This window comes from Photinus pyralis, unplaced genomic scaffold (assembly GCF_008802855.1).
Source record: "Photinus pyralis isolate 1611_PpyrPB1 unplaced genomic scaffold, Ppyr1.3 Ppyr1.4_LG2, whole genome shotgun sequence".
In the NCBI taxonomy this organism is placed as follows: domain Eukaryota; kingdom Metazoa; phylum Arthropoda; class Insecta; order Coleoptera; family Lampyridae; genus Photinus; species Photinus pyralis.
Window position 1 is genome coordinate 32,088,407 of NW_022170403.1, and position 25,422 is coordinate 32,113,828.

The 25,422-nt window shown below is 35.5% G+C and overlaps 1 protein-coding gene across 7 annotated transcripts; it reads left to right on the forward strand.

Moving 5' to 3' along the window:
• Positions 1-795: 795 nt before the first annotated feature.
• On the forward strand, positions 796-22,995 carry LOC116163521 (CLIP-associating protein-like). Of its 7 annotated transcripts, none has more exons than XM_031477492.1 (13): positions 796-950; positions 1,165-1,370; positions 8,197-8,474; positions 8,522-8,778; positions 8,829-8,969; positions 9,338-9,382; positions 15,234-15,385; positions 15,439-15,675; positions 15,724-15,980; positions 16,027-16,223; positions 16,309-16,407; positions 22,255-22,377; positions 22,502-22,994. In XM_031477492.1, the coding sequence occupies exons 2-13, from the start codon at positions 1,179-1,181 to the stop codon at positions 22,600-22,602; spliced, it is 2,079 nt and encodes a 692-aa protein (XP_031333352.1). In that variant the 5' UTR covers positions 796-950; positions 1,165-1,178; the 3' UTR covers positions 22,603-22,994. The 7 variants fall into 7 exon arrangements, with proteins under 7 accessions (XP_031333352.1, XP_031333354.1, XP_031333353.1 ...); XM_031477494.1 differs by having other exon boundaries at positions 22,551-22,994; XM_031477493.1 differs by lacking the exon at positions 9,338-9,382.
• Positions 22,996-25,422: the final 2,427 nt, after the last annotated feature.

A 25,422-nucleotide genomic window follows, 5' to 3' on the forward strand; every position in this document is an offset into this window, starting at 1 on the left:
GCCCCCTAACTCCTTTTTTTTAAATTTGTTCTCGAAATTTACGTCTTTATCCGAAAAATTCACTCATACCGATTCCTCTGTACCACGCGATTTGTACATATTATGGACCGCAATATTAAGCTTTTTCCGTATCTCGGTGGCTTCAATTGAACACTTCGCCCCCCCCCCCTTGCTCAGCTTCTCGGGACGGGGGACGGTTGTATATTCCAGTAGTGCGCACTCCGACTTTTTCGTATTTTTTAAGTGCTGTTCTTGCTTATCGTTTTATAAGAAATCGGCTACAGGTAAAACGTGGCGTTATATTCTTGTGAGGAATACCGAATATAGATTATACTTTTGTATTTCATCCTATTTTTAAAAATCACAATTATGTGGAGAAGTAGTGCCGTCGTCGGAACCCACATTTGACGCTTGCAAAATGTTCCATGTTCTGCATGCATTATGTTATTCTTATTATTTAAAGAAAAACCACCGTAAACACTTTTTGTGTACATATGTGGATTATCAGTGGGCTACAAAATGTCTGAAGAGTGCTATTTTAAATTAAGTGCAGGCATTGTAAACATATTTAAACAATGGTGCATGTTAACCGCAACAGGCGTATAAGCTATTTACCGTCAAAGATTCATATTAAATTTCTTTTCTGTAATTTTACGACGAGAACATATGAAGTTTTATTATTAGGGTCGTTTTCTCTTCTCTCTCAATCACTTAATAAAATAGCCTTTGGTTCGAATAGAATAATGAACGCGCTCGACGTTACGCCACTGAGTTGTAAAAAACAAAAATTTGTCACAAACTGTCAAGTGTCAAAGTGAATTCGAACATGGCTGCAGTGTAATGTAATTTGTAAATTGTGTATTTAAGTCCGAGCAACTGTAGATGTACTGTTTAGTTTGTTCATATTTTTCTATATCACGTTGTTAATGATATTTACAATAACATAAACGGTAAGTAATCCTTTTATTCACCCTCTGTCGGTAACTACTTACCTCTGATTTCTTCCTCCCTTTGATGTCAAAGTGTTTATAAGAAGACGGTTGAAAAACCCGTGTTGTTTTGCGAATTGTAAACATGTTTATGTGGGCCGCCCGTCGATGGCACCTCACCTTTTTGGCGATGCGTGTGGGAGTGTTGCATTTCCTGATTTTTACGTACTTTCAGCAAAAAAGCCCAAAATGGCTTATGTATGTCCGAAGGATCTGGACGGTTTCATGCCGCATTTACCCAAAGCTGATACAAAGTTTCGTCAGCAACTCGGCATCGATCTACTCGCTTACTTGGACGAACCATCCAATTCGATAATATGCCAGGATATCGGACAATTGATCGACGGTCTAATACCGTGGATGCAGAGCAGTAATTACAAGGTACGCAAGGTTCTATAAATGGTAATGAAAGTCATCGAAACATGTTTATTTTTAAATCTCCTTTATGAATTTTAAATCAAGGAAGTAAAAGTGATGCATATTTATAATTATGCACTCTGGTGAAAGTGGTATTGTCAACACGGCAAATCTGAGCAAGATGTTTTGTATCCTAGCAACCGTGCAAATGTACTACATTTTTACACCCCACCCCATAGGTATTTACAACGTAAATAGATTTATATTTATAGAAAGGTGGAGGTAGGTACTTTTATTAGTCCAATTTAAAATTAGTTTAATTGTTTTAATGATCATGGGTTGACAAGTACGTCTATTAGGAAAAGGTAAGGTTTTTTTGATTTGTGCGTATCTAAAAATACAGTCGTAGTTATTATCCTCAATTGTTTTCTGGACTAGCGACAGGATTGGCAGATTCTTTATTGAATTAATCAAGTGTGCTAACATGTGCTTAACACGGAGAGGTGATCGTGGAATTATATTAATTTGTATGATAATTAACATTTACGTTCTTGACATGGAATTTATTGTGTAATTATTAATGGTCATTGCCAAGAATTTTGTACACGGCGTGTCCTGTTCACACAGGCATTATCAGGTGATTTTGTGATTATATCACTATTCTTAGTGTACAGTGTGTTTCAACTAAACTACCGAGATATTCTAAAAATTAACCATTTAGTAGAACACGCTATGTTTGTATGTATTTTGAAAGGAAATTAAATTTTGAATAAAAATTACTCGAAATTTACTAATAATGAAGTTTCAATAATAACACTTGGATATTTTCTGGCTTGTATATTGGCTTGTGTAAAGTAGGTCGATGGTCGTGCCTTCCTCAGTTGTAGCATTTTTACTGCCAGTTTTCGGGTTGCTGTTGAAATCGCTCAGACGCTCACGAGTAAATTATTCAGGTGCTAGAATAATGGTTTAAGACTTCGATGAACGTCTTGGTGTTGGAAGGTGGGTTTTTATAAACATTTCTTGTGCATTTGGTCTTTTTTCTAAGAAAATTGGTGCATAAATATGGATTTAGGTTAATGTTTGACAATAAAGTGATGATCTAGGGACAAGCTATATCCCAGAATGGCAGACAGAAAAGTACTCCAGTTTTGTGAGTTGCGCTAAAATTGCGTCATTCTTGAATAAAGCAAGTTTTAAATATGTTGATGTTTCATCTAATATAGAGTGATTCGTAAATTATTTATACAGGGTGGGCCATTAGTGTGTGGGTGGAAGATTGTGGGTTTATAACGCACATATTTAAAATTCATTGTCGGAGCATGTTGCAGGACTCTTAAGGCTACAACGAGGGCTACAACCTACAAATATTTTCAACGAAATTTCAATTGTTATACAGGGTGATTTATGAAAGTTGCATTTTTTTAAATGGGACCCTCTATATAGACATATGAAACACCCTGTATATTCGGTCAAAATCTTGAACAAAGGTTAAAGTCGAAGTTTTCTACTGACAATACTTAAAAAAAAAGGGGCTAGGTTTGTGCACTAATTTTGATGGGAAAACGCTAATTTCTTTCGGATTCCTCAAATCATTTAGCTTTTAAACTCAAGTATGAAAGAGCTCTAATTGAGAAACAAAAGAATTGGTGCATTTGCTGCACTTCCAGCCTCACTTGAACGATGCAAACATATGAGTGTTTATTTATATACTGCCTCGACAGCATAAGGAATAGCCTGTTCTTTTTTGCTATATGCTTGGGCAAAAAATCGGTATTTATGCACCAATTTTATTGGCGAAGTGTTCAATATATGTACTGATTCCACATAGCAGAAGATTAATTTAATAATTGCTGTTATCGAACGAAGCATAGCAGAAACCGAAATAAGTGCATATGTACATTTTGTTCTTCTATTTTGTGTTTTCCCACTCGCTCACTGGAAATTTTATAAGGAGTCTGAAAGGATATTTTTAAAGCTTCTTAATTAATGAACCTGCTCGCAAAATTTGTATTTATAAATCTGTCATCATCTTAACTAACTGCGAGGTAATTCAAACGCTATTGTTTTATTTGGTAGTTTTTTCTCCAATTATTTTGACTAATGTTGATCTACACGTGGGGAAAAAACGTGAATGTAAGATACATTTTTTATTCGTCATTTTAGTGGCAACGTTTTTCAAATACTTTTTTCTGTTTTGTCAGAGAAGTACGAGGTAAATTTCAAATTTGACTAAATCTACACCATTCAATAACTTTGTTGCAGAGATGGCAAAATACTCTCATCTCGGTGGGTGGGAATTGAGTTTGGTGATCTTCCTGTCTTGGTCAATCTTTTGACGTGTTAAAAATCATTCGAAAGCAAAGGGCTAAAATACGGCAGATCTAAACGTTGATCAGCATATTCACAATTGAAAAATTAGTATTGGTCATTTTCACCTTGCAAAAGATAATAATTGTTAATGACTGTATGGTAATTTGTTAACATGAAATTAAAGCAGATGAAACTATAAAACTAGTGTAATAATAACACTACAGTTATAAATACAATAGGTAATAAAAATGGCTATAAATACCATTTGTGTAAAGCTGGAAATGGCCACAGCGAATGTATAAAATGGAAAAAACTCAATTTAATAGCTAATAGATTAGTTTATTACACCTTTCACATCTGAAAGTTTCATTAGCAATTTAAGTTCATATTTCAATTACCTATGTAATTATTGAAGCAATGCTGGATTATCCATTAGGTACAGTAAGCTTAGGATGTTCAATTAAACAAATTAGTAGGTGCAATTTTCGGTTAAAGCGCTTGAATGATAGAAGCTTCTCAAATGGTTCTACTGAGAATGCTGCCTATTCTCCCAGTAAAAATAAGCCCAACAAACCCAACCAGGGGCATGGTCACAGTATGGGCAGTGGAAGTGGTGACATGTGAAAGAAGTTTGTTCCAAAATGTTACAAATGTGGCGACTTATGCCATTATAAGCGGGACTGTAAGAAGTCTGAGAAGAGTTAGGAAGGGTCTGCGTTTGTTAGCCAATCGGGATATCGTCAAATCTGTGTTTGGATTACAGCACAGTACATGACCATGAACTGCAATTGGTTTTCTACTTTTGAGGTGTTTTTCAAGGGTGCTATTCGGTTCTGAAGGACGAAGTTTTGTTTCTTCAACCATAGAGATCAAACCAATTGAGCTTCGAAAAATCGGTGGAGGTAATAACTATCCCAGGTGACGGCATCAACGCTGATGTGTATGGGTTTAAACCAGAAAAATCCCCCAAGTCAGAAATCAAGGACAATTTAAAACAGTTTCTTGCGGGAAGTGAAAATTTTTGGACACATAGTCAAAGAAATTGACTGATTGTGGTACTAAATTTGTGAACAAGGGCATTGTTTGCGGCACCGAATATCTATGCCATATACGTCACAATAAAATGGCGGTGCTGAGAAAGAGAATCAAACATTGGTAGAAGCTACCAGAACTACGTTGCGAGCTTTTGGGTTGAGGCTGTAATGACAACTGCGCCCCATGGAATCTTGCAACTTTTATTTGAAACTTTTGTTTAATAGCTCTCTTTGTTACTAAAGTATTTGAACTTTTTAAAAATGGCGATTTTCACTTTTTTCCAATTATCTACGAAACTAATAATTTTTTTCAAAATATCGCATCGGAATATCTATCAGCATCAAAAACCACACAACTTTGCCAATTTAACTGAATCTGTAAGTATATTAATAACAAAGATAGCCATGTTATCCAACTCAATTTAAGACACCCTGTATAAAGCTTTAAATTAGTCAACAGTTGAAAAATCGATATTTGACTAAAGGGGAAGGTTTGTTTCAAAAGAATTGTAACATGTGATGAAACATGGATCCACCACTACGAGTCAAAATGACAGAGCCTTCAATGGAAGCATATGATTTCTCCAACTCTGAAAAAAAATCAGGACCCGGCCATCGGCCAGTAAAGTCATGCTTGCAGTATTCTGGGATTTTCAGGGCCCAATTTATTGTGACTTTCTTGAAGACCAAAGAACAATCAACAATCAGTAGTACTACAGTGACAGTTAAGACCCGCCATTTAAACGAAACGCCGACAGAAGGCTTCACAACAACGTCCGTCCACATATGGCACATCTGGCTAAAGAAAATCTTCAGATACTGGGGTGGGAGATCTTTACACATCTCCCCTACACCCCACCTTGCCGCATCAGACTTCCTCTGTTTGGACCCCTTACAATAGGCTGGTCAATCTAGGCAGGTTTATACAAGTGAGGTAGAAAAAATTAGTAACAAAGTGATCTCTGCGGAAATGAGTACTCAATAGGGTCCTTATTAACCCCTCAAAAATCGCACTTTGTCGCATTGGTGGAACTTGGAAAAAAATGGCCGCCATCTTGATTTTTTTCGAATTTATTAAATATTTCGTAAAGTATACATTATATCAAAAAAACTCAAGAGACTTTTTTTATGGAGAATCAAAAGTTACCTATGGTTAAAAAAAGTTTAAGTCTATTGATCAAAAAACAAAAAAGTTATTGAAATTTATATGATTTGGTAAATTATCACATCTGTGTCGAGACTTAGATGTATATATTTCAAGAACTTAATGCAGATATAGCAGTCGTAATTAAATAGGACTTAAAATTATTTTAAATCTGTACCGGTGTCCAAAGAAGATTCATGATATTAACCAGTTACGTCACACACACTATACAGGGTGGTGACTTGCCTAACGCATCATAGGGATTTCAATGTAAAATTCATAACATGCGATTATTGGCTCCCCAAATTATTTTAGAGCAAAAATGTATTAAGGTTTTTTGTATAAAAAAATTTTTTACGTCAATCAGCCGTATTAGTTTTCAATTTTTTGCATAATAAAGAGGGAAAATTGGAAAAATAAAACCCACATCTTTTTCAATAATCTGCAATGCCATGGAATTTTCTAAAACAAAAAGATATCCAGTTATCTATTAGCAGCAGTTCGAAATGGATTTTATGATCGACTTGGTTACTGTATTGCAGTTAATGGTGACTTATTCGAACGTTTATTGTAAATTGTTATATTAGGAAAACGTTTTTAGTAATTTGGTCTTTCTTTATGTTGAATTTGCTGTTCTAATTATAATAGTTTTTGATAGAATTTCATTTGTTTTATAGCAGACATTCCATGGCATGACGGATATTGGCGTAGTTTTTGTATTATAAAATTCCATGGCATCACCGACTATTGAAAAAGGTGCGGGTTTTATTTTTCCAATTTTCCGTCTTTATTATGCAAAAAATTGAAAACTAATACGGCTGATTGACGTTTTCCTACAAAAAACCTTAATACATTTTTGCTCTAAAATAATTTGGGGAGCCAATAATCGCATGTTATGAATTTTACATTTAAACCCCTATGATGCGTTACGCAAGTCACCACCCTGTATATGCGAATGACTTAAAGGCAAAGCTTAAATTCTGAATTGTGTCTAGCCTCACTACCACCAACCGAAGAAGCTGCCAAACAGCACATTAATAACATGAATCTTTTTTTTTTATTGATGTATTGCTCCATGTGAATTATTTGGATATATTTAATGTAGCAGGTAAGTAGAGGGAAGCAAATAATTGAATGTTTTTATTTTCTTTAGGTTATCGATTTCGAAGCTCACTTAATCATCAGACCTTGCTAAAATATATAAAGGACTCTAGTGAGCCGATAACCTAAAGAAAATAAAACATTTATTTATTTTTTATTACAGGTAACTTTTGATTCTCCTTAAAAAAGTCTCTTGAGTTTTTTTGATATAATGTATACTTTAGGAAATATTTAATAAATTCGAAAAAAATCAAGATGGCGGCCATTTTTTGCAAGTTCCACCAATGCGACAAAGTGCGATTTTTGAGGGGTTAATAAGGACATTTCCGCAGAGATCACTTTGTTACTAATTTTTTCTACCCTAACCACCTATTTTGACTAGCCTAAAAAGGGTCTACGTGGAAAACATTTTCAATCCAATGAAGAGGTCAAAAAGTAAGTGCAAAAGTGGCCAAAGAATTTTATTCCAAAATTAGCAGAATGATGGGATAAGTGTTACTGAGGACTGAAAAGTAGCGAAAGTTTTGTACTGATTGCCGTTTTTGAGCAATAATAATTTGTCTCATCAATTATTGGATGACCCTCGTACTTTGAGAGCTTAAGAAGGGCTGGAGAAGAATTTGATGGAAACTTCAGAAAGCAGAGACCGGTGGCAAAAGCATGTGTCAGATATTTAAGAGGAAATTATGGGAGGCTCGAGGGAACACGAAGAGAATTTATGAACTGTAGAAGAATTTGAGATGAACAAAAAAGTTGGGAGAAATTGGGGACTGTCCATGTCCACGCAACCGCTTTCTAACCTTAAGATTTAAAAAAAATAATTACTCACACAACTGTTTTACCACTTCTTGTCAAATGTACTAATTTAGTGCCCGATTATCATACATCTGGTTTAGGTTTTCGTTTATTTTGTATAAGATAATTGTTGCCGGTAAACGAACTGTGTTAATATTTAAAATTGTTTTCAAATAACCCACTTAATGTTTACATAATTATGCTAATCAAATGTAACAGGTTTCCTATGTACTAATCAATTTTACAATTTAAATTACTTAATATTATGGTCACCTATCAACATCTTTGTATAATTAATACGGTCCAAACCACACTAATGACGTCAGTCCTATTGATAGAATGGAAAAGTAATTATCTGTCACACTTCACCGACTTAGTAAACTTTTAAAATTCATAAAGGAAGACCAAATTTGTTTACTGGCAAAGATCGAAATTAAAATGCCCAGTTTAATTATGATTGCAGGTATCGAGCAATGGCATTGAAGTAATGACATCATTGATAGACAGGCTGGGTCACGATTTTCGTCCTTACTTACAAACTGTGTTACCGGCAGTCATAGATAGATTAGGCGATTCAAAAGATACGGTCAGAGAGAAGGCACAGCTGCTGATCCTTAAACTGCTCGAGCGTAACGTGCTCACACCCCAGACACTCCTCGAGAAACTTACGCCCGGATTCACACACAAAAACGCGAAGATTAGAGAGGAGGTTTTACGGTGCCTTGTAAATACGTTAAATGAGTAAGTTTTCGATTGCGACTTTGACCGTTAATAATTTTGATTCGTAGACACGGAGCACAATCAGTAACGCTCAGTAAGTTTATATCGTACATAGTGAAGTTATTATCCGATCCGACTGCGACCGTTCGAGATACCGCCTTTAGTACTTTAGTCGACTTATATAAACACGTCGGCGAAAAATTGAAAGTCGATTTGCAAAGGCGCAACTTAGTTCCAAGTACGAGACTTCCCGCTTTACTTTTAAGATTTGATGAAGTTAAAAGTGCCGGTGAATTACTTCCGACTGCGTGTTGTGCACTCGATCGTAAGTTCAAATGTTAGCCAATTTCTGACTAAAACTTTTGCCGATTACAGTCGGAATGGACGAAATTGACAGGATATCTATGCCAAAACCCGCCGTTCCAGTGAAGAAGGTTGGACTGCTAACGAGCGCGAGTAAGCGTACGGTTTCTGCGCCCAGCAAGATGGCTGCAGGAGCGAGTGCTCCGAACTTGGGTAAGAATAATGTGCACGAATTGGCATGAGACCATTTGTGGCTGACAGTTGTAAAAAAAGGGTGGAAGTCACCTGTGTCTAACAATTATTTGTTTTGCTAAAGCTTTATGATTAAGAAAAGGACAGAAATATTTTCATGTTACTTTGTTTTTAAATACACAGAATTGGACAAAGTGGATGTTTTCTTAGGAATGAATTTCACAAGCTTTTTACCATAAGGAAGTGTTCACTTTGACCAGAGTATGCAAAATTATATAAATTTGTGTTGCTCTCTGGCTTGATTTTTTTGTGTAGCTTTGTAAGATAATTTTTATTATTTTTTTATGTTAATCCCGCTTGGCCTTATTACAACTTAATTTTATGTGAAGCGACTGTAAGCAGAACTGGATCGATGCGGAAAGCCACTAGTGCATGTGAGTGTTATGGCCATTTATATTTTTGTGCTAACTTTTTTTTTAATTGGCGCTTATGTTACATTCATTTATGGAAAAGATCTTGTTACACTGCAATGAAATTTCGATATGATCGCCAATACTCACAAATTGACAATTGGGTCAAATGTGGTCGTGTTGTGGGTACTCAGTTCCAACACTCCGTTCTCGAGACATTCGCACCTTGCCTTTGTGAGTACCCTTTTTGGCACTCTGTTTGCTAAATACTCACATTTGAACACCCCCCCCCCCCCTGTTTACCATTACTTAGGCAATAAAGCATAAAACTTGCTACAATTGTCTTTGTATAAATATTTACCCACACATAAATTCACTTTGCACTTTAAAATTATTAAACAAAAGTCGCGGCACCCCTAGTATTATTATTTTTTTGCTTTTTTACCGTTAGTAAAGAGATGAAGGATGAGAAGTCTACAAAAAAAATTTCTAAACACAAATAGTCCAGGCAATACAGAACATATGAGGACCTTAGCTTGCAAAATTAATGGTAGTTCTGGAAATAGGCTTACTTTATGTTTTTTGGTTTGCTGAATCTCAATTTTTAACTTCCCAACCAAAAATTCCCTCTGCAACCTCCCCAAATCTTGAAAAAAATATGTTTTTTTAAGAAATCGTTTTTTGTGGTTTCACAAGTAAAATACCCACAAATTTGAAATGTAGATATAGTATGCAACCAAAAACGTCAGAAAAGATTTTTACGTACTACGCACGTAGGTGGCGCTGGCGAGCGTTGAAGTATGCTCATTGGCGACTCAGGCGCACTTCGCCTAACAACCCACGGCGTTCGTGTTCGCTCTCTCTTCATCCGCTTTATCTTTCGTTTTAACCCCCTCCCTCCTTTAATCTCTCTTATTTTTTAACATCGGGAAGTCAACCCTCAACCTCCAACTTTCCTCCACCTATTTTCAGACAAGTTCAGAATTAAGAACACATCTACACATTTAAAAAATATAGACTTTTGTTACTAAATTAAATTATAAAAAGAGTTTAAAAAAAAAGGAAGTTTAGAAGCGACTACTCTGACAATTCTTCCATGTTTTCGGGCTTAGGAAAAGCTGGAACATCAAATTTACGTGATTTCTCCAAAATAATCTCATCAGCTTGATGGATCACCTTTTCAAATAACAGTTCAAGTTCATCTGTTTGTCGATCTTCTTCATCCAAATCTTCCACGATATCTTTAGGGCTATTATCGCATGAATTGTTGCACTCGAGGCACATTATTGAACATTTCAACCCAATTTCTTGCCTTTTTTTTTACACCCAGGAGATTAGCTTTAGAATTAATTTTGGTGGAGCGGATGGTTTAATAGTGACAGGAGATAGTCCGTAGCTAGTACTTTTCTAGCTCCATTTTTGTGGTTCCATGACATTTTCTAGCCATAGTTGGACTTGATGGGACGTCCTGAATAAGTGTTGTTCAGTTGGAGGCAAAGAGGCTTAATTGTGTTTTACAGCGAAGTTAGGAATAAAAAATCTGAGTTCTAGACGAGAACTTTAATAAATTTGGCTTTACCGTGACCAAAAATCGCAGACATAAAGTCACAGCCGCTGAAAGCGTGTAAAAATAGTATATTTTTAGCCACTATGTTTTCTTTAAGACCAAAGGATGAGTAGATCTATTGTAAAACTTTGGTTTTGCCGGGCTTCATGCAGTAAATATTGGCGGATTGAGGAAGTGCAATTAATAGAACTGATAAATGTATATCTTCGCCGACAATAATCACCGATTGATGATTTGATGCCATTTCAATTGCTGCATTAACGATGAGACAGTCTGCGTTTTAGTCAGCTTGTCGCACTGTTGACTTCCTTTTAATAATTTCAATGAGGCGATGTTTATTTCTGCTGTTAGATAAAAAATTTGCCTGGCCAACAAGGAGTCATATAGATTCATCAAAAATTATGTCAACCGATGACTTGCTTTCTTTCTCTTCGCAATCTTTCTGCGCTTTTCAGGAAAGGGGATGAACAAACAAATTGAAAATTACAGTCACCGATAAATAGGCAAGGTCGCAAAAGTGGCGAAAACCACGCAGTTATCGTCTAATGTCCCGGCGTGCGTACGAGACCAAGGCGCTTGTTCTGAGATGTGCTAACGCCATACTCATTCGCCCTACGTCAAAATATTATATGATCTTTTTGTCGCAAATTTTTTCTACTTTCCAAAGTTCCAGATAGTATTTCTCTAAAATACACAAAATAACGGTTTTAAAAAAACGATATTTTTTCTTTTTTTCAAAATTTGGGGGAGTTGCGGGGGGATTTTTTGGTGGGAAGTTGAAAATTCGGATTCATAGATCCAGAAAACATAAAACAAGCCTATGTCCAGAACTACCATGAATTTTGCATCCTAAAATTATATATTTCCTGGACTAAAAAGCATTTAAAACTAGTTATTCTTTGGTTCTTTGGTCATAGTATAACATTTAGAAAATGCCCTCTAGCGTCTTGCTTTTGAACCCGACTCAAGAAGTGTAGACGCCTTTTTTGTAGACCTCATCAAGACACATCTTTTTTGTAATTGACATTTTCCACTCTGATGCTTACTTTTAGAGAAAAATGAAATTTAGAAAAATAAAATAAATAGTTTAACTTTTCAATTCAAAACTTCTCAAAAACAAAGGAACTCACAAAAAAATTGTAATGAACTTTTTTGTAGAGTTTTTTAAGCCATTTTGGTCAGTGTATGCCAAAAAAATTTTAAAAAAATCTTCAAGCCGTTATGACTTAAAATTTTGACACTCAACAACCTTGAAGATGGTTACGGATGAAAACCAAAATAGGACGTTTTCAATTCCCCATACCACCCTATGCACCACAAATATAAGTTATAAGCTTGAGAAAGTCTGATTTAATGAAATACCATCATATGATTGATTAATGAAATATGAATCATAGAAATAAATAAAATAGAAACTAAAAAACAGAATTGTAATAAAAAACAAATTTTCATTTTTTTAAATTATTTTAATTCCTTTTTTAATTTATGTAATTTTAAGCTTAGTAAATATTTAAAAATTTCGTGGCACCCTTATGAAGTGCTTGCCGCACCCACTTTGAGAACCACTGCTCTAAGACCATCAACTATTGTGTCAGTTTCCTCTTTAGCTTTAACTGTATCATCGAAACATAGCTGTACCACAGCTTTGCTTAAACTAACAGACGATGTATTACATGCAAGAGACGCTGGAAAGGTTACCCTACTAATATTATTAGATTGCTGGCTATACTACATTATATTGGGGCTTCGCAATCTGGGATTTCACTAATTAATAGTTATCTGAATAATCGTCAGCAATCAGTATTTTGCAATGGTCAGGCATCAAAGTACCTAAATATCAAAAGAGGGGTCCCTCAGGGATCCATATTAGGGCCTTTACTGTATTTAATTTACACACATGCTATCCCTTCTGTTCTAAAAGATTGCCAATATCACCTAGGTATATGCTGACGATACTCAGATATATTTTTCGTTTTTTCCAAGAGACATAGTGAAGGCGTGTGAAACTGTAAATAGTGACCTACAACACATTTTTGAAACATCTACAAACCATTGCCTCAACATAAACATGAGAAAATCAGTTGTTATGTTATTTGCAAATTCTAGTGATTTGGAGATTTTGTCTGCTCAAACGAATATACAGTGAGTTTTTTTTTAATGCAAACATAGGAGTTTGCATGCAATGTAATTTCCCTATGTTCGATTTTAAAAAAAAACACATCAATCTATGAGGTGTGCGCGGTTCACATTCCCAAAACGCGCAACTTGTGTGACTATGAACAGCAACTCATAGTCTTTATGATGTAGAGCACTAGGTAAGATTTTTTTAAAGAAGCCATGTGAGGCCATAGCAACTTTAGGATACATTTTTCTTAAACTTACGATAACTTGACTTCACATGGCACGCGCTGACATCACCATTCATTGTGAACTAACCTTCAATTATTTTTAGGTCATGTGCACCTGGTATTCTACTAATTTGATCTATTCAATACATAAATGAAGGAAATAAGAAAATAAATAACGAGAACAATTACAATAAAGGTTCGAAGTGTCTTCCTAGACATTCTAAGCAATAACCTAACCGATTTCATAATTAAATTGGACGGCCGTATTTTTAAAAATGTGACAGCTGTCAATTGTATCTACTACTCATTTGAACTACTCAATAGGTTGAGGTGTTTTTTTTAAAATCGAACATAGGGAAATTACATTGCAGCCATATGTTCGCATTTAAAAAAAATTCACTGTATATGTAGGTGGTTATAGTTACCAAATTGCACATCTGTATAACAAGATACCATTTGATTTCAAAACATTAAGCCAAGTTAATTTTTATGCACTTAATTGCTCCCTTCAGTTGAATTTTTGCTTGTGTCCTATTAATTCCAATAATATACCTATATGATTATGCGTGTATGAAACGTGTACCTATATGTATATAAATAATTATGTACCTTAGTGTTCACTGGAGATATTCTTTCTTTAATTTTTTACATGTTTATGTTTTATCTGTGGCCATATCAATATTAATTTCTGTTTTTTTTTTTTTTCTTCAGGAGAGGAAATGCAATGACGCACTAAGTGTGGGGCTCCCCCAGATACCGGGTATACCCACTAAAACCCCTCCTGAGGCATCGACTATTATGGTCATTTGCCTTATTAAATATACACGGTGTCCATTTTTCGAGTGCCACTATGGGGATCTCACTTATCTTAAGAGATAGAAAGTTGGTTAAATGGGGGCAAAGTTGCCAATTTTCGTGCTGAATAAGAAGCAGCCATATGTGGGCATTTCGATGAGAAGTGTAGTAAATTTGGATCATATCTGTTTCATCTGCACTTGAAAAAGGCATTTTCGCAATACAACTAGCATAAACCTAAATGACACTACATGAAATAAGTCAATCTTTTGTTCACAACAAAAGAACGTTTTGTTTTTCCAAAGCACTCTTCTCAAAAAACTAAAAATTGTATTTTTAGGAAAAATGTGTTACTGAACCACCATGTATGATATATCGTTGTAAAGAGAAAAAAAGACGTAATCCCAAAATGTCAAAATTCAATATGACGCTCATAAGAAAAACTAAAGTTGCAACGTGTTTCTCCGTCATCTTGAGAGTTATTAAAAACAGGATGCCATGTTTGGAATCCCCATTAGAAAGTGTCCGAATAATGTGTTAATTAGAAATGTCTACTACGATTAGTTTATCACAAAAAAATTAAAAACAAAAATCAAACATTTTAGTTTTTTGCGATATCTTCAAAACTATTGAAGATATTTCAAATTTCTTTTCAGATTCTTATTCAGCACGAAAATTTGCAACTTTGCCCCCATTTAACCAACTTGCTATCTCTTAAGATAAGTGAGATCCCCATAGTGGCACTCGAAAAATGGACACCGTGTATATAGGTATCAGTGTAATTTAGTTTCTATATGTTATATCGGATTAGGTGCAAGAGCAGCACATGACATACATGTCATTGTTGAACCTCGCCCATTCCCAGTGAATAAAGGCATTTATTATTTATTATTATTATTTGTATACCAAATATCAATGGTAAAAACCCCTCGGGACAATAGACATTTTTTAGACATTCTAACACAAGAGCTATAAGTGGTGAACGTTTGGGGAGGATGTAGCACTGCGGGGGGGGGGCAGCAGTTTTGCATTTCTGAAATAAGTTGCTCCCACTTTTTGTCGCCGAAAGCAACCGGATGATTTGCCCCAGTTAGCAAGATCTTTTCATAAATGTTAACACAACAATTAAATCAGTGAAACATAATATAACTTGTACTAATTTTAGCAGGAGCAGTGGACGAGAAGACCTTCACTTCTTCATTCGAAGAGGTACCAAACACCCAAATTTTCTCAGCAAGGGAACTGGGCGAGCAAATGAAGGCAGTACAGGAAATAATTGCGGATCCGAATAAAGAATGGTATAAACGAGTGGATGCGGTAAGTGTGACCTTGCACTTTTTCGGTAGAAATTTAACGTCGCGTAAACGCAGCTAAAAAAAGTAAGAGCGCTGGTCATTGCGGGCGCTACAAATTACGAGGAATTCTACATCAACCTACGTAATTTGGAGATTCCGCTTCAAGGCACACTAAAAGATTTACGTTCGCAAGTAGTTAGGGAAGCTTGCATAACGATAGCGTATTTATCTCAAGTTATCGGCAACAAATTTGACCATTGCTCAGAGTGCTTGTTAAACGGGCTGATTAACCTCATTCAAAATTCAGCTAAAGTAAGTATATTTCCGTCTTTTGGGCGTTCGCTTAGTAGAATTTTTTAGGTGGTCGCGACGGCTGGTAATATTACCGTTCGTTTCATCCTGCAATACACGCAACATCACAGGTTAATACCGATTATTACGACAAATTTAGGTGGTTCCAAAAGTAAGGAGATTCGACGAAGTTGCTGCGAATTTTTGGAATTAATATTAACTCAGTGGGCGACGCATCCCCTAGAGAAACATATTAATGTACTTCAGGAAGCTTTGCGGAAAGGTATAGCCGATGCCGATCCCGAAGCTCGTGTTTGTTCACGAAGGTACAGTGTTGAGGTTGCTTCTAATGTACTGAGTGAGTCATTTCAGAGCATTCCGTGGCTTTAAGGATCACTTTCCCGATCAAGCCGAATCGCTTTTGCAATCGTTGGAGCCCAGTTACCGCCGCGCCTTACAAGGGGAGTTGTGCCTCTCGAGCAGTTCATCCAGCAACAGTTTGGCGCCGACTCCGGGTGTACGCACGCCTAGACAGTACCGAGTGCCTACGACGCCTCAAAGTGCTACAGGTAATGGCACTTCAAAGTTTTGCTGATCGCAGGGGTTTAAGTGTGTTTAATTAATTCGTGTTTTAAATGCTGCTCGGAACTTTAGGCAGTACAGAAAATCTCTACAGTGGTGGATTGCAGAGGGTTCCATCATTGCCTAGAAGCTATAGACAACGTAGCTCTATACCTGTTCTCTCCAGAGACAGTATGTAACTGCCATTATATTTTCGATGTTAATGTTGCAGTTTGCTAATATCTTCACAGTACAGTAGCCAAAGTTCTTATAATTCATGTTTGATTAATCATCGGATGTCCAAAGAAGATTTGAAATGTTAAATGATCTTCAAGTAGCCTCCTAAAATCAATAAAAAAAATGTAATTAATGGGAAAAATACTTTTCTGTACAAATTTCATTTTTGCATGTGCTGCACTCATCCAAACGCTGTCGTTTATCGTATTTTTTTACTATTTTAAAGTAGGCAGTGCTTCAGTTGATGCTATTCTTTTAACGCAACCCCCTGTACATAATGCAAAATTTTCATACACGAATCCAGGTACAATTTCTGACATATGTCAAAGATGCTATATTATTAAGTACATTTGTAAGTACCACATTTTGAATGTCGTTCATAGCATTTTTTGACAGCCTTTAAATTTTATGTGCTCTCATTTATCATATATCGTACAGTGAAATAATAATTAAAATTTGTATACAGGGTGTAAGGCAAGAAAAAATTTTTTGAGGCCCAAATGTCTCCAAAAGTCCCAAACTAAAGCTTAAAGAGAAAACTAATACTTGTTTTTTTGTCTTACACTTTCGCTCCCAAACTAACTGAACCCCATGGCACATAATTGTATCTAACTTGATAACAAAATACTATGTTTTGTTCCAATGAACTTCGGTAGTTTGCACGCAATTGGGGGGCTCCCGAAGCTCTATAGAATAATTAGTGACATTAAAAAAATAAAATTTAATTAAAAACCCTGCTTGTGGTCGACAAAACTCAAATTAATTAGCGGTGTCTACGGGAAATCAAATGTAAGAAAAAACTAAACAATATCCCCCCTATAATTAATGGAACAGAAAGTAGCAAACAGCTTACCTTTGCAATTAAAGAGTGGGGAGAGAAAAAGCAAAATCTGTAAATACAGTGTGGTAAATTTAATGCAAAACCAAAAATGAAACTACGAAAAATACAAATTAAAATGTAACTAGCAAAATGAAATGAAAAGCAAGAAGATCGTACGTTTCCGCACTTTTATGGTTTAACATGTCATGCCCAAAGCGAGACTCAAAATAAGTCACCTTTATAACACTACAACAAAACGCAAAGGAGCAGACATAAAGTAATTAATCCTCAATGCCAAGTGCAGTATTTAACAATCTTGAACTATCACAACTCGCCCCCAGAAGACATACCCTGTAAATAAACAGCGCCACCTACAAAATAAATGAAATGCTGTAAGAAATTCAATTAGGTATATCAATTAAATGTTGATGCCATCACAAAATTGCCATAAAATTATTTATACCAACTGGAGGGGATACACTTATTAACCATTATTTAACCAATAAAAAAAAACCATTATTATTATTATTACTTTTGCTTTATACAATTGCCAGAAGAGGAATGCAATGACATAATATATAAATTAATATTGCTCACGCTGTTTCTGCTTCATCTGTCGGGTGTTTCATTTCATCCAACTGAAACCCTTCTGTAATAGGAATTTTCTTAATTAAACCCAAAAAAAACAGAATAAAAAGAACTTTAAGGTGGTTTATACGTTTTCTTGTAACTTTTAAATTGTGGGCGGTTCGTTTTGTTGCCGGCGTGGGGGGTCATCCTACCTCTTCGCATTTTATAAATCGATCGAGATCTTGGCGACGAAATATCGTAGAACCTTTGGATTTTCCGCGTGAGATTCGCACTATCGTGTTTATTCCTGGATCACTTAGGCCCGGTTGTATAATGTCAGTTTAAACTTCAGTTTGTAGTTGAATTGTGGGTTAAAGGATTTGATTGGCTAGTATTTCACAAGTTGGCCAATCGTATTTCTCAAATTTGTCGGTTGAACCCAACTGAAGTTTAACCTGACATTGTACAACCGGGCCTTAGTCTGAAAGGGGAAAGCTATTCCCATTCAAGTCAATAATTTATGAATGTAGGATGAAATTGCGTTTTATAAATCGACCGAGATCTCGATCCCTGATGGGCCACTAAACTTCAGGTTTTCGCTAATTGATAGCTGGCTATGGTCTATACAGGGTGATTATTAAACATGCGGCAAAAATTTAAAGAGCTTTGTTTAATCTAGCGAAAGTCCGAACTCGATACATGACCTATAAGGAACGAAATATGTTGATTTCTATTATCTTGAGCCTCGGTTGAGCGCACAGTTTTTCCTGTTCCCGATTCACTCGAAGTCCTATAACTTTTGTTCCGGTTGAGCCTGCTTTCTGAAAATCAGTAGCGTCTTTTCTTAATGTCCAAAGTACCTGTACGCCAATTTCAATACGATCGGCCACTTTCAAAAAACACGCACGCAGACGGACGGACGGACAAGTACGAGTATAAGAATCTGAGGATTGATTCTTAATAATTTAGTGACAGTGCTATGTTGTAAAAGGGCGAAGTCAATCTTTAGTGGCTAACTTTTAGGTCATAGTATCCATTCGATAAAGTTGTCACTTACCTCTTACAACGAGCTTTATAGCTTTTTTCCGATATGAACTTTCATCTTTTCTAGTAGTGCGCCCCATTCGCATACAAGTTACAATGTAATTACAACAAACAATCCCCGAGTATTAGAATGATGTGGTTCGCAAACTCCTATCCGCAGATTGCATTAATAGGTGTTTGTCTATCGCTGTTACTAAATGATATAGACAAATCATACTAGATTACTACTGCTTACCTACTATATAACTCTCGCCAGGAAAGATTGCCGGTCGCAGCACACCTTGTGTTGATCTGCAATCTATGTTTTTGTTAAGATACGAGCGACTTCCGGAATAGGACCGTGCCAATGTTGAACGAAAAGTCTTTTTGTTCAACATTGACACGATACTATCCCGGAAGTCCCTCACATCTTTAGAAAAACATAGATTGTAGACCAGGATCAAGTGTTCTGTGACTGACAATCTTTCCTGGCGAGGGGTTTATTTATTCTTATTTTGCTTTTTTACACTAATTTAAGCAAAACTATGTGGATTGTGAACAAAACATTGATTTTTTGGGGTATCTCCCGTAATATTGAATAAATAAATAAACTTGATGTTAGTTTTGTTTTTATTTAAAGTCTATATGTATATGAAATTTCATTTAATTGCTTCCATAAGTAAGAAAGTTGGCACTGCACATCCTACACAAAACCAAATTTAGAAAATGGCGATTCATTTGCTTTTATTGCAAGTGGCTATGTATCAAATTTCATTTGAATGCTTCCATAAATAAAGAAAGTTGGCACTGCGCATGCGCAAAACCAGATGTTGAAACTGGCGTTATATTTGCTTTTATTCCAAGTGGTATTATGTATCAAATTTCATTAAATCCCTTCATAAAAACTAGAAAGTTAGCACTGCGCAGACTCAAAACGAAATTTTGAAATTGGCGTTAAATGTGGATTTATTCCAAGTGGCTATGTATCAAATTTTATTTAAGTGCCTCCATAAATAAGAAAGTTGTCACTGCACACGCACAAAACCATATTTTGAAGCTGGGGTTAAATTTGCTTGTATTCCAAGTAGCTATGTATCAAGTTTCATTTAAGTCCCTCCATAAATAAGAAAGTTGGCACTGCGCATGCGCAAAATCAGATTTTGAAATTAGCATTATATTTGCTTTTATTCCAAGTGGTTATGTTTCAAATTTCATTTAAATTTAAATTAAAAAAGTTTGCAATTCTGTTTATAAATGGTCGAGATGCGAAAAGGGCACTGTGAATGCTGATCGATTAGGCTCAATTTTTGGAATTTCGTTTTATATGGCTAAAGCTATACGCATATTGAATTTCATGCAATTCGGTTCATAACTCACGGAGATGCCAAAAGGGCCTTCCTTATTTTTTGGGTTACATTGCCAACTCACAAACTCCGATATACAAATTTGATAAAAAATCCACCTGCAAAATTTCATCGTAATCGGTCCATTCGTTTATGAGTTACGTGCTAACAGACACCGCAAAATTATAACTTCGCTAGGAGCTCGTTAATAAATACCTATCTTTCGGTCCTCGGTTTTCGTTTGCTATTGGCCGAACTCACTTAGGTGCACCTCCCTCTAATTTACAAGTCACAGGAATAGACACACCCATTATCATCAAAATCCATACAGTTTTTACAATATTTTGGATTTATTTTTTAAAATATTTTGAAATGAAAAGACGCAATGAATAGCAAATAAAAAAACTGTATCGAGTTACGTGGAATTTTTTTCTTATTGAGTAATTTTTGTTATGTCGCTCTCTTTCTATAATTGTTTATGCGAACTACGTCAAACACATGTTCAAAATCATGACGTAACTTGAGACATATAGTCATTAAGGACCTATCCCAAAAGACAGAATCCATTTTTAATAAAAATTAGAGCTATAAAACTGTAAAAACTTTTGCGTCGCCTTGATAAAGTACCCTTAAGCATACAATAGCGGAATATCAGGGGCGTATTAAAAAAATGATGTTGAACATATTTTTGAAGAGACAAAACGAACTCCGTCTAAATGCTTTAGGTCAAATATTAACGCCAGAAAAAATTAGTTCGTAAAATGGAAAAATCCATTTTTTCAAAATGTTTTAAAAACAAAAGAAAAATGCAGAGATCTCTAAAACGCTATCTTTCTAGACCCTTGATTGTACAATTTTTTTCCCAATTACCCAAATTTGTATCTCTTACCTTTTGTAGGGGCCCCTCTTCATCTCGGACATAGTGTATATTATCATTAGTGAGGGCTATAGAGTGTATAGAGAAATGAATGGATCCGATGTAAGGTCACCGACAAAAATAATGATAAAATGAAGCTTACTGCCACTTAGGCAACCAACCATACACTATCTAAAATGGCAACGTTGAAGTGTAAGTTGTTGGTGTAGAAATGGGCTGCACGGCATCGCTCATTGTCGTCTTTGCTTCGGTAGTTCTTCGTCGCTACCTTGAGACACACGCTACAGTAGGTAAAATTACAAGAATTGGTAAAGCCTAGTTTTACGAATTATATTTTGGGACACATTGGTATCTTCTTTTTCTTTGAAATGAAAACTGGTTTTAAGGTTAATTTTCTTTTTTTAAATACTCTCTTAGGTTTAAATGATCCAGTTTTGTTGCACAGTGACAAAATAGGCTCACGTAAACGCAGTAAACAAATAAAACTGAAAGATTTAAATAGTACTTGCGTTTTTTTATTGCGTATTCAATAATAAAAAACACTTTGTTCTGTTTTTAAAAAAATTTGCTTGTTTCCAGTCAAACCGCAAGTGAAAAAATTGTAATTATTGTCCAGGAATCCTTTTCTTTTTATTCTAAATCGAGAAAATAGAAATAACAACTTCAGCAAGCATTGTATAAATATACTAATTTAAACGATGCCGCGAAAAAACTTGCCTTTCAATGTTGCTATTGTAGATAGTGTATGGTTGGTTGTCTAAGCGGCAGTAAGTTTAATTTTATCATTATTTTTGTCGATGATCGTACATAAGTACTTCAATTCAAAATAATCTTCGTTAATTCATATACTTTCCCTGGGCCTTTGTTGCTCACAAGGTGAATAATAGTGTAGTAATATTTTCCCATAATTTAACCAACTTCATACCATTTGAGATTTCTTAAGAAATGGACACCCTGTACTAAAATCGAAAACCTCAGGTAATTTCTTCTTCGGAAATGGATATCTATTGCCCATTAAAATGCTACTGAAAGAATGACTTTATCAGTCTTTAGTTTTGCATTGATGCCACAAAGAATTTCACAAAATTCAAATGATTTGATTTGAATTAAAATTACTTATCTTAGCCAGATTGTACATTTTTCATAAAAAGTTGCATTTTTGATTTTAGATTCCAAAAAAGGATTCCGAAGCAATTCTGCCATAGACTTGCAAGCCGCGCAAAGAGCGAAAGCGCGTGCGCAATATTCCGCAATGACCCGACAAAAAGTCGCTTTCGGCACAGCGAGTTTACGTGAGTATCCGGTCACGAAGATCATTGCTTTGTTTTTGCTTTTACTATTAATAACAGATTAGATGCCGTAATATTGTTTTGTAGCGTATTAGCAGCTAATAATTGTACGTTGATATTTTTTTAGCTCCAATAACAGCGTTAATCATTTTCTTGCTTTTGTTTCATGTCTGTAGAGGGAGAGGTTGCGCAGCAAGGTATTTAATATTTTTTAATAATTTATTTTAGCGTTCTTTCTGCTTTTAAATAAAAACTTCCGCTCTAAAATACAACAGTGCACGATTAATAAAGTATCATTTGTAGGGTTCTTACAGAAACAACTGTTACTGTAGGGTTCAATTGTTTTTTTTTATTTCAACGATTATGAAACTATTATCGTTCCCGTTGCAACATGTTAATTTTTTTTACTGACACACTTTCCCAATTTTTCAAATATTAACTGAAGTTTAAATTGTTATTGTTAATATATTTATCCAAAAACAATAATATAAACTTACAGCATCAGAAAATAAACTAAACTAACATTATACAGTAAGGTCATAGCAATCCAAACTTCAGTAATCCGAGGTTCTGTGCCATCCAAGGTCCAAAATTTTAAAAAAACGTGAAAACTTATTTTTTTCACTACTAGCGTCTGATGACATGATTATTAACCTTTTTTCCACTTGTAAAGTAGGCTTTCTCGGCATTTGTTCAAAGTGGTTAATAATTTTTTATTATTAACTAGTAGTCAATAATGAGAACTGTCACGCTGTCACATTTAGAAAACACAACCCGAAATTTGGCTCAATAAACGTTTAGACAAGTTCTCTAAAACGAATAATTGCCACCATCGCAATTTCCAGAGAAATTACATACCTAAAATTATCACATTTTGAAAAAATTCGAACGAAATTACTCTTTGAAAAATCTCAATGACAGAACAAAATACGGCCTGTTTGACTTGTACTTCCACGTACTTGATTGACATGTTACATTAAGAAACAAAAAATTCTGTCCAACCGTTCACTTTCTTATCAATATAATATGTTAATTTAGAGGATTTCAAGTGCTAGTAGTGAAAAAAATAGTATATATACCACGGTAGAGAAGTCTATTATTGCCCTCGCACCTTACACCCCTCGGCGCAAGCCCCTCGAGATGTAATCTTGGTGCTCAGGCAATAATAGTGGACTTCTCTACCTTGATATATAATGTACTATTAGAGTTCTGAAACGCTGTATATAATGGCTTTCTATAAAGTGCGTGTGCCTCAGACAAATTATACTGCGATTTAGCAAATTTATACTGCGATTCAGAAAGAATGTCAAATCGCGCGGGAGAAAATTTTGGTTACACTTACAAGAAGTGTGTTTTTATTGTTACCTTTGCAAGAAAAGTATATTTTTTGTTGTTGGTGTGTAATCAAGGTTCTCAAACTGCCCTAAAATGAACTATAAAGAGGTATTGGTTGAAATGTGCAACTAGAATACGTTTTCAATGAACGAGTATTTGGAACTAGTAGAACATGAATTTATAGCGAAACGGGCGAAGATATTAACAGTGTTTGGTGCGACAAGTGGTTAGCTGATTTTAGTAATAAAACAAACACTAAACCGTATCGGTGCTCTGAACCGCAATATATAATGTATTATCAAATTGCGCATAATGTGAAGCCATAGTATACTGCGAATCAGACCAGAGCTCCTCTGAATAATAGTACAGAATGCCAATACGCCTCCTGGACTTCCGAATACTCCGGTTGGCGATTGGGGTTGAATGCGTCGTTGAGGATGGCTTCCTGAAGGCTTAAGATGGAGCTCATAGCTCATACCTATTTGGGAAAGTGTTATGCCGCGCGCGTGTTTATTTAGTATACACACCCCGCCTCTAGGCACTCTGATCAGTGATCAGGACCCTTTTCTTCGAGGAAATCGCATAGCTCGTGTTCATCGTCATTGCAACATTATGGAATAAGTATAATTTATTATTAATAAGCTCCTAGCGAGTTTATAATTTTGCGGTGTCTGTCCGTCTGTCCGTCCGTTAGCACGATATCTCGATATCGAATGGACCGATTACGATCAAATTTAGTAGATGGATTCTTTATCAAATTTGTAGATCGGAGTTCGTGAACTGGCAATGTACCCCAAAAAATAAGGAAGGCCCTTTTGACATCTCCGTGAGTTATGAACCGAATTGCATGAAATTCAATATGCGTATAGTTTTAGTCATATAAAACGAAAAAATTGAGCCTAATCAATCAACATTCACAGTGCCCTTTTCGCATCTTGACCATTTATGGAGGAATTTAAATGAAATTTGATGCATAGCCTAGCCACTTGGAATAAAAGCAAATGTAGCGCCATTTTCCAAATTTGGTTTTGTGTAGGAGGTGCAGTGCCAACTTTCTTATTTATGGGAGCAATTAAATGAAATTTCATACATAGGTTTTAAGTTTAAAATTTGGTTTTGCACATGCTATAGCTGTTGTGTAGTGATCGTTTGAGTGCGCATGTGTGGATTATTTGTGAAGCCATTCAAGGGACAATTCACGCGAGGACAGTAGTGATCGAGCGGCACGGAGAGCGGTGCTGTCGCTTGTTTAGTTATAGTCATGATATTAATAATAATGTTTGTTGAGTACAGTTTGCGTCGAGTCACTGTTTGTTACTTCCCTGAAACCCACGCTTTCTTCCTGTAAGACATCACAAAAATATAATAATTGGATTTTACTGTATCTATGAACTACTGATACCCAGTTGTTAGACGTAATCATCGCAGTTATGCTAAATAACGCTGTGGACAATTTGAAGGAACGAAGGGTAATCGTACATCAGCAAAATGGACGACATATTGAACATTTACGTTAACCATGCTGGTGGACATAAGAATTCCCATTATTTAAAAAATCGATTTCATGTCACATTCTGCTGTTAGCTTAGTTTGTTAAAAATACATAAATGAAACTGTAATATATCCCTTACTTTATGATAACCTGTTTATTATAATTTCGGCTCCTATATTCATCCCCGGGCATATTTTCTGATAACAGTGACGTAGCGTCGA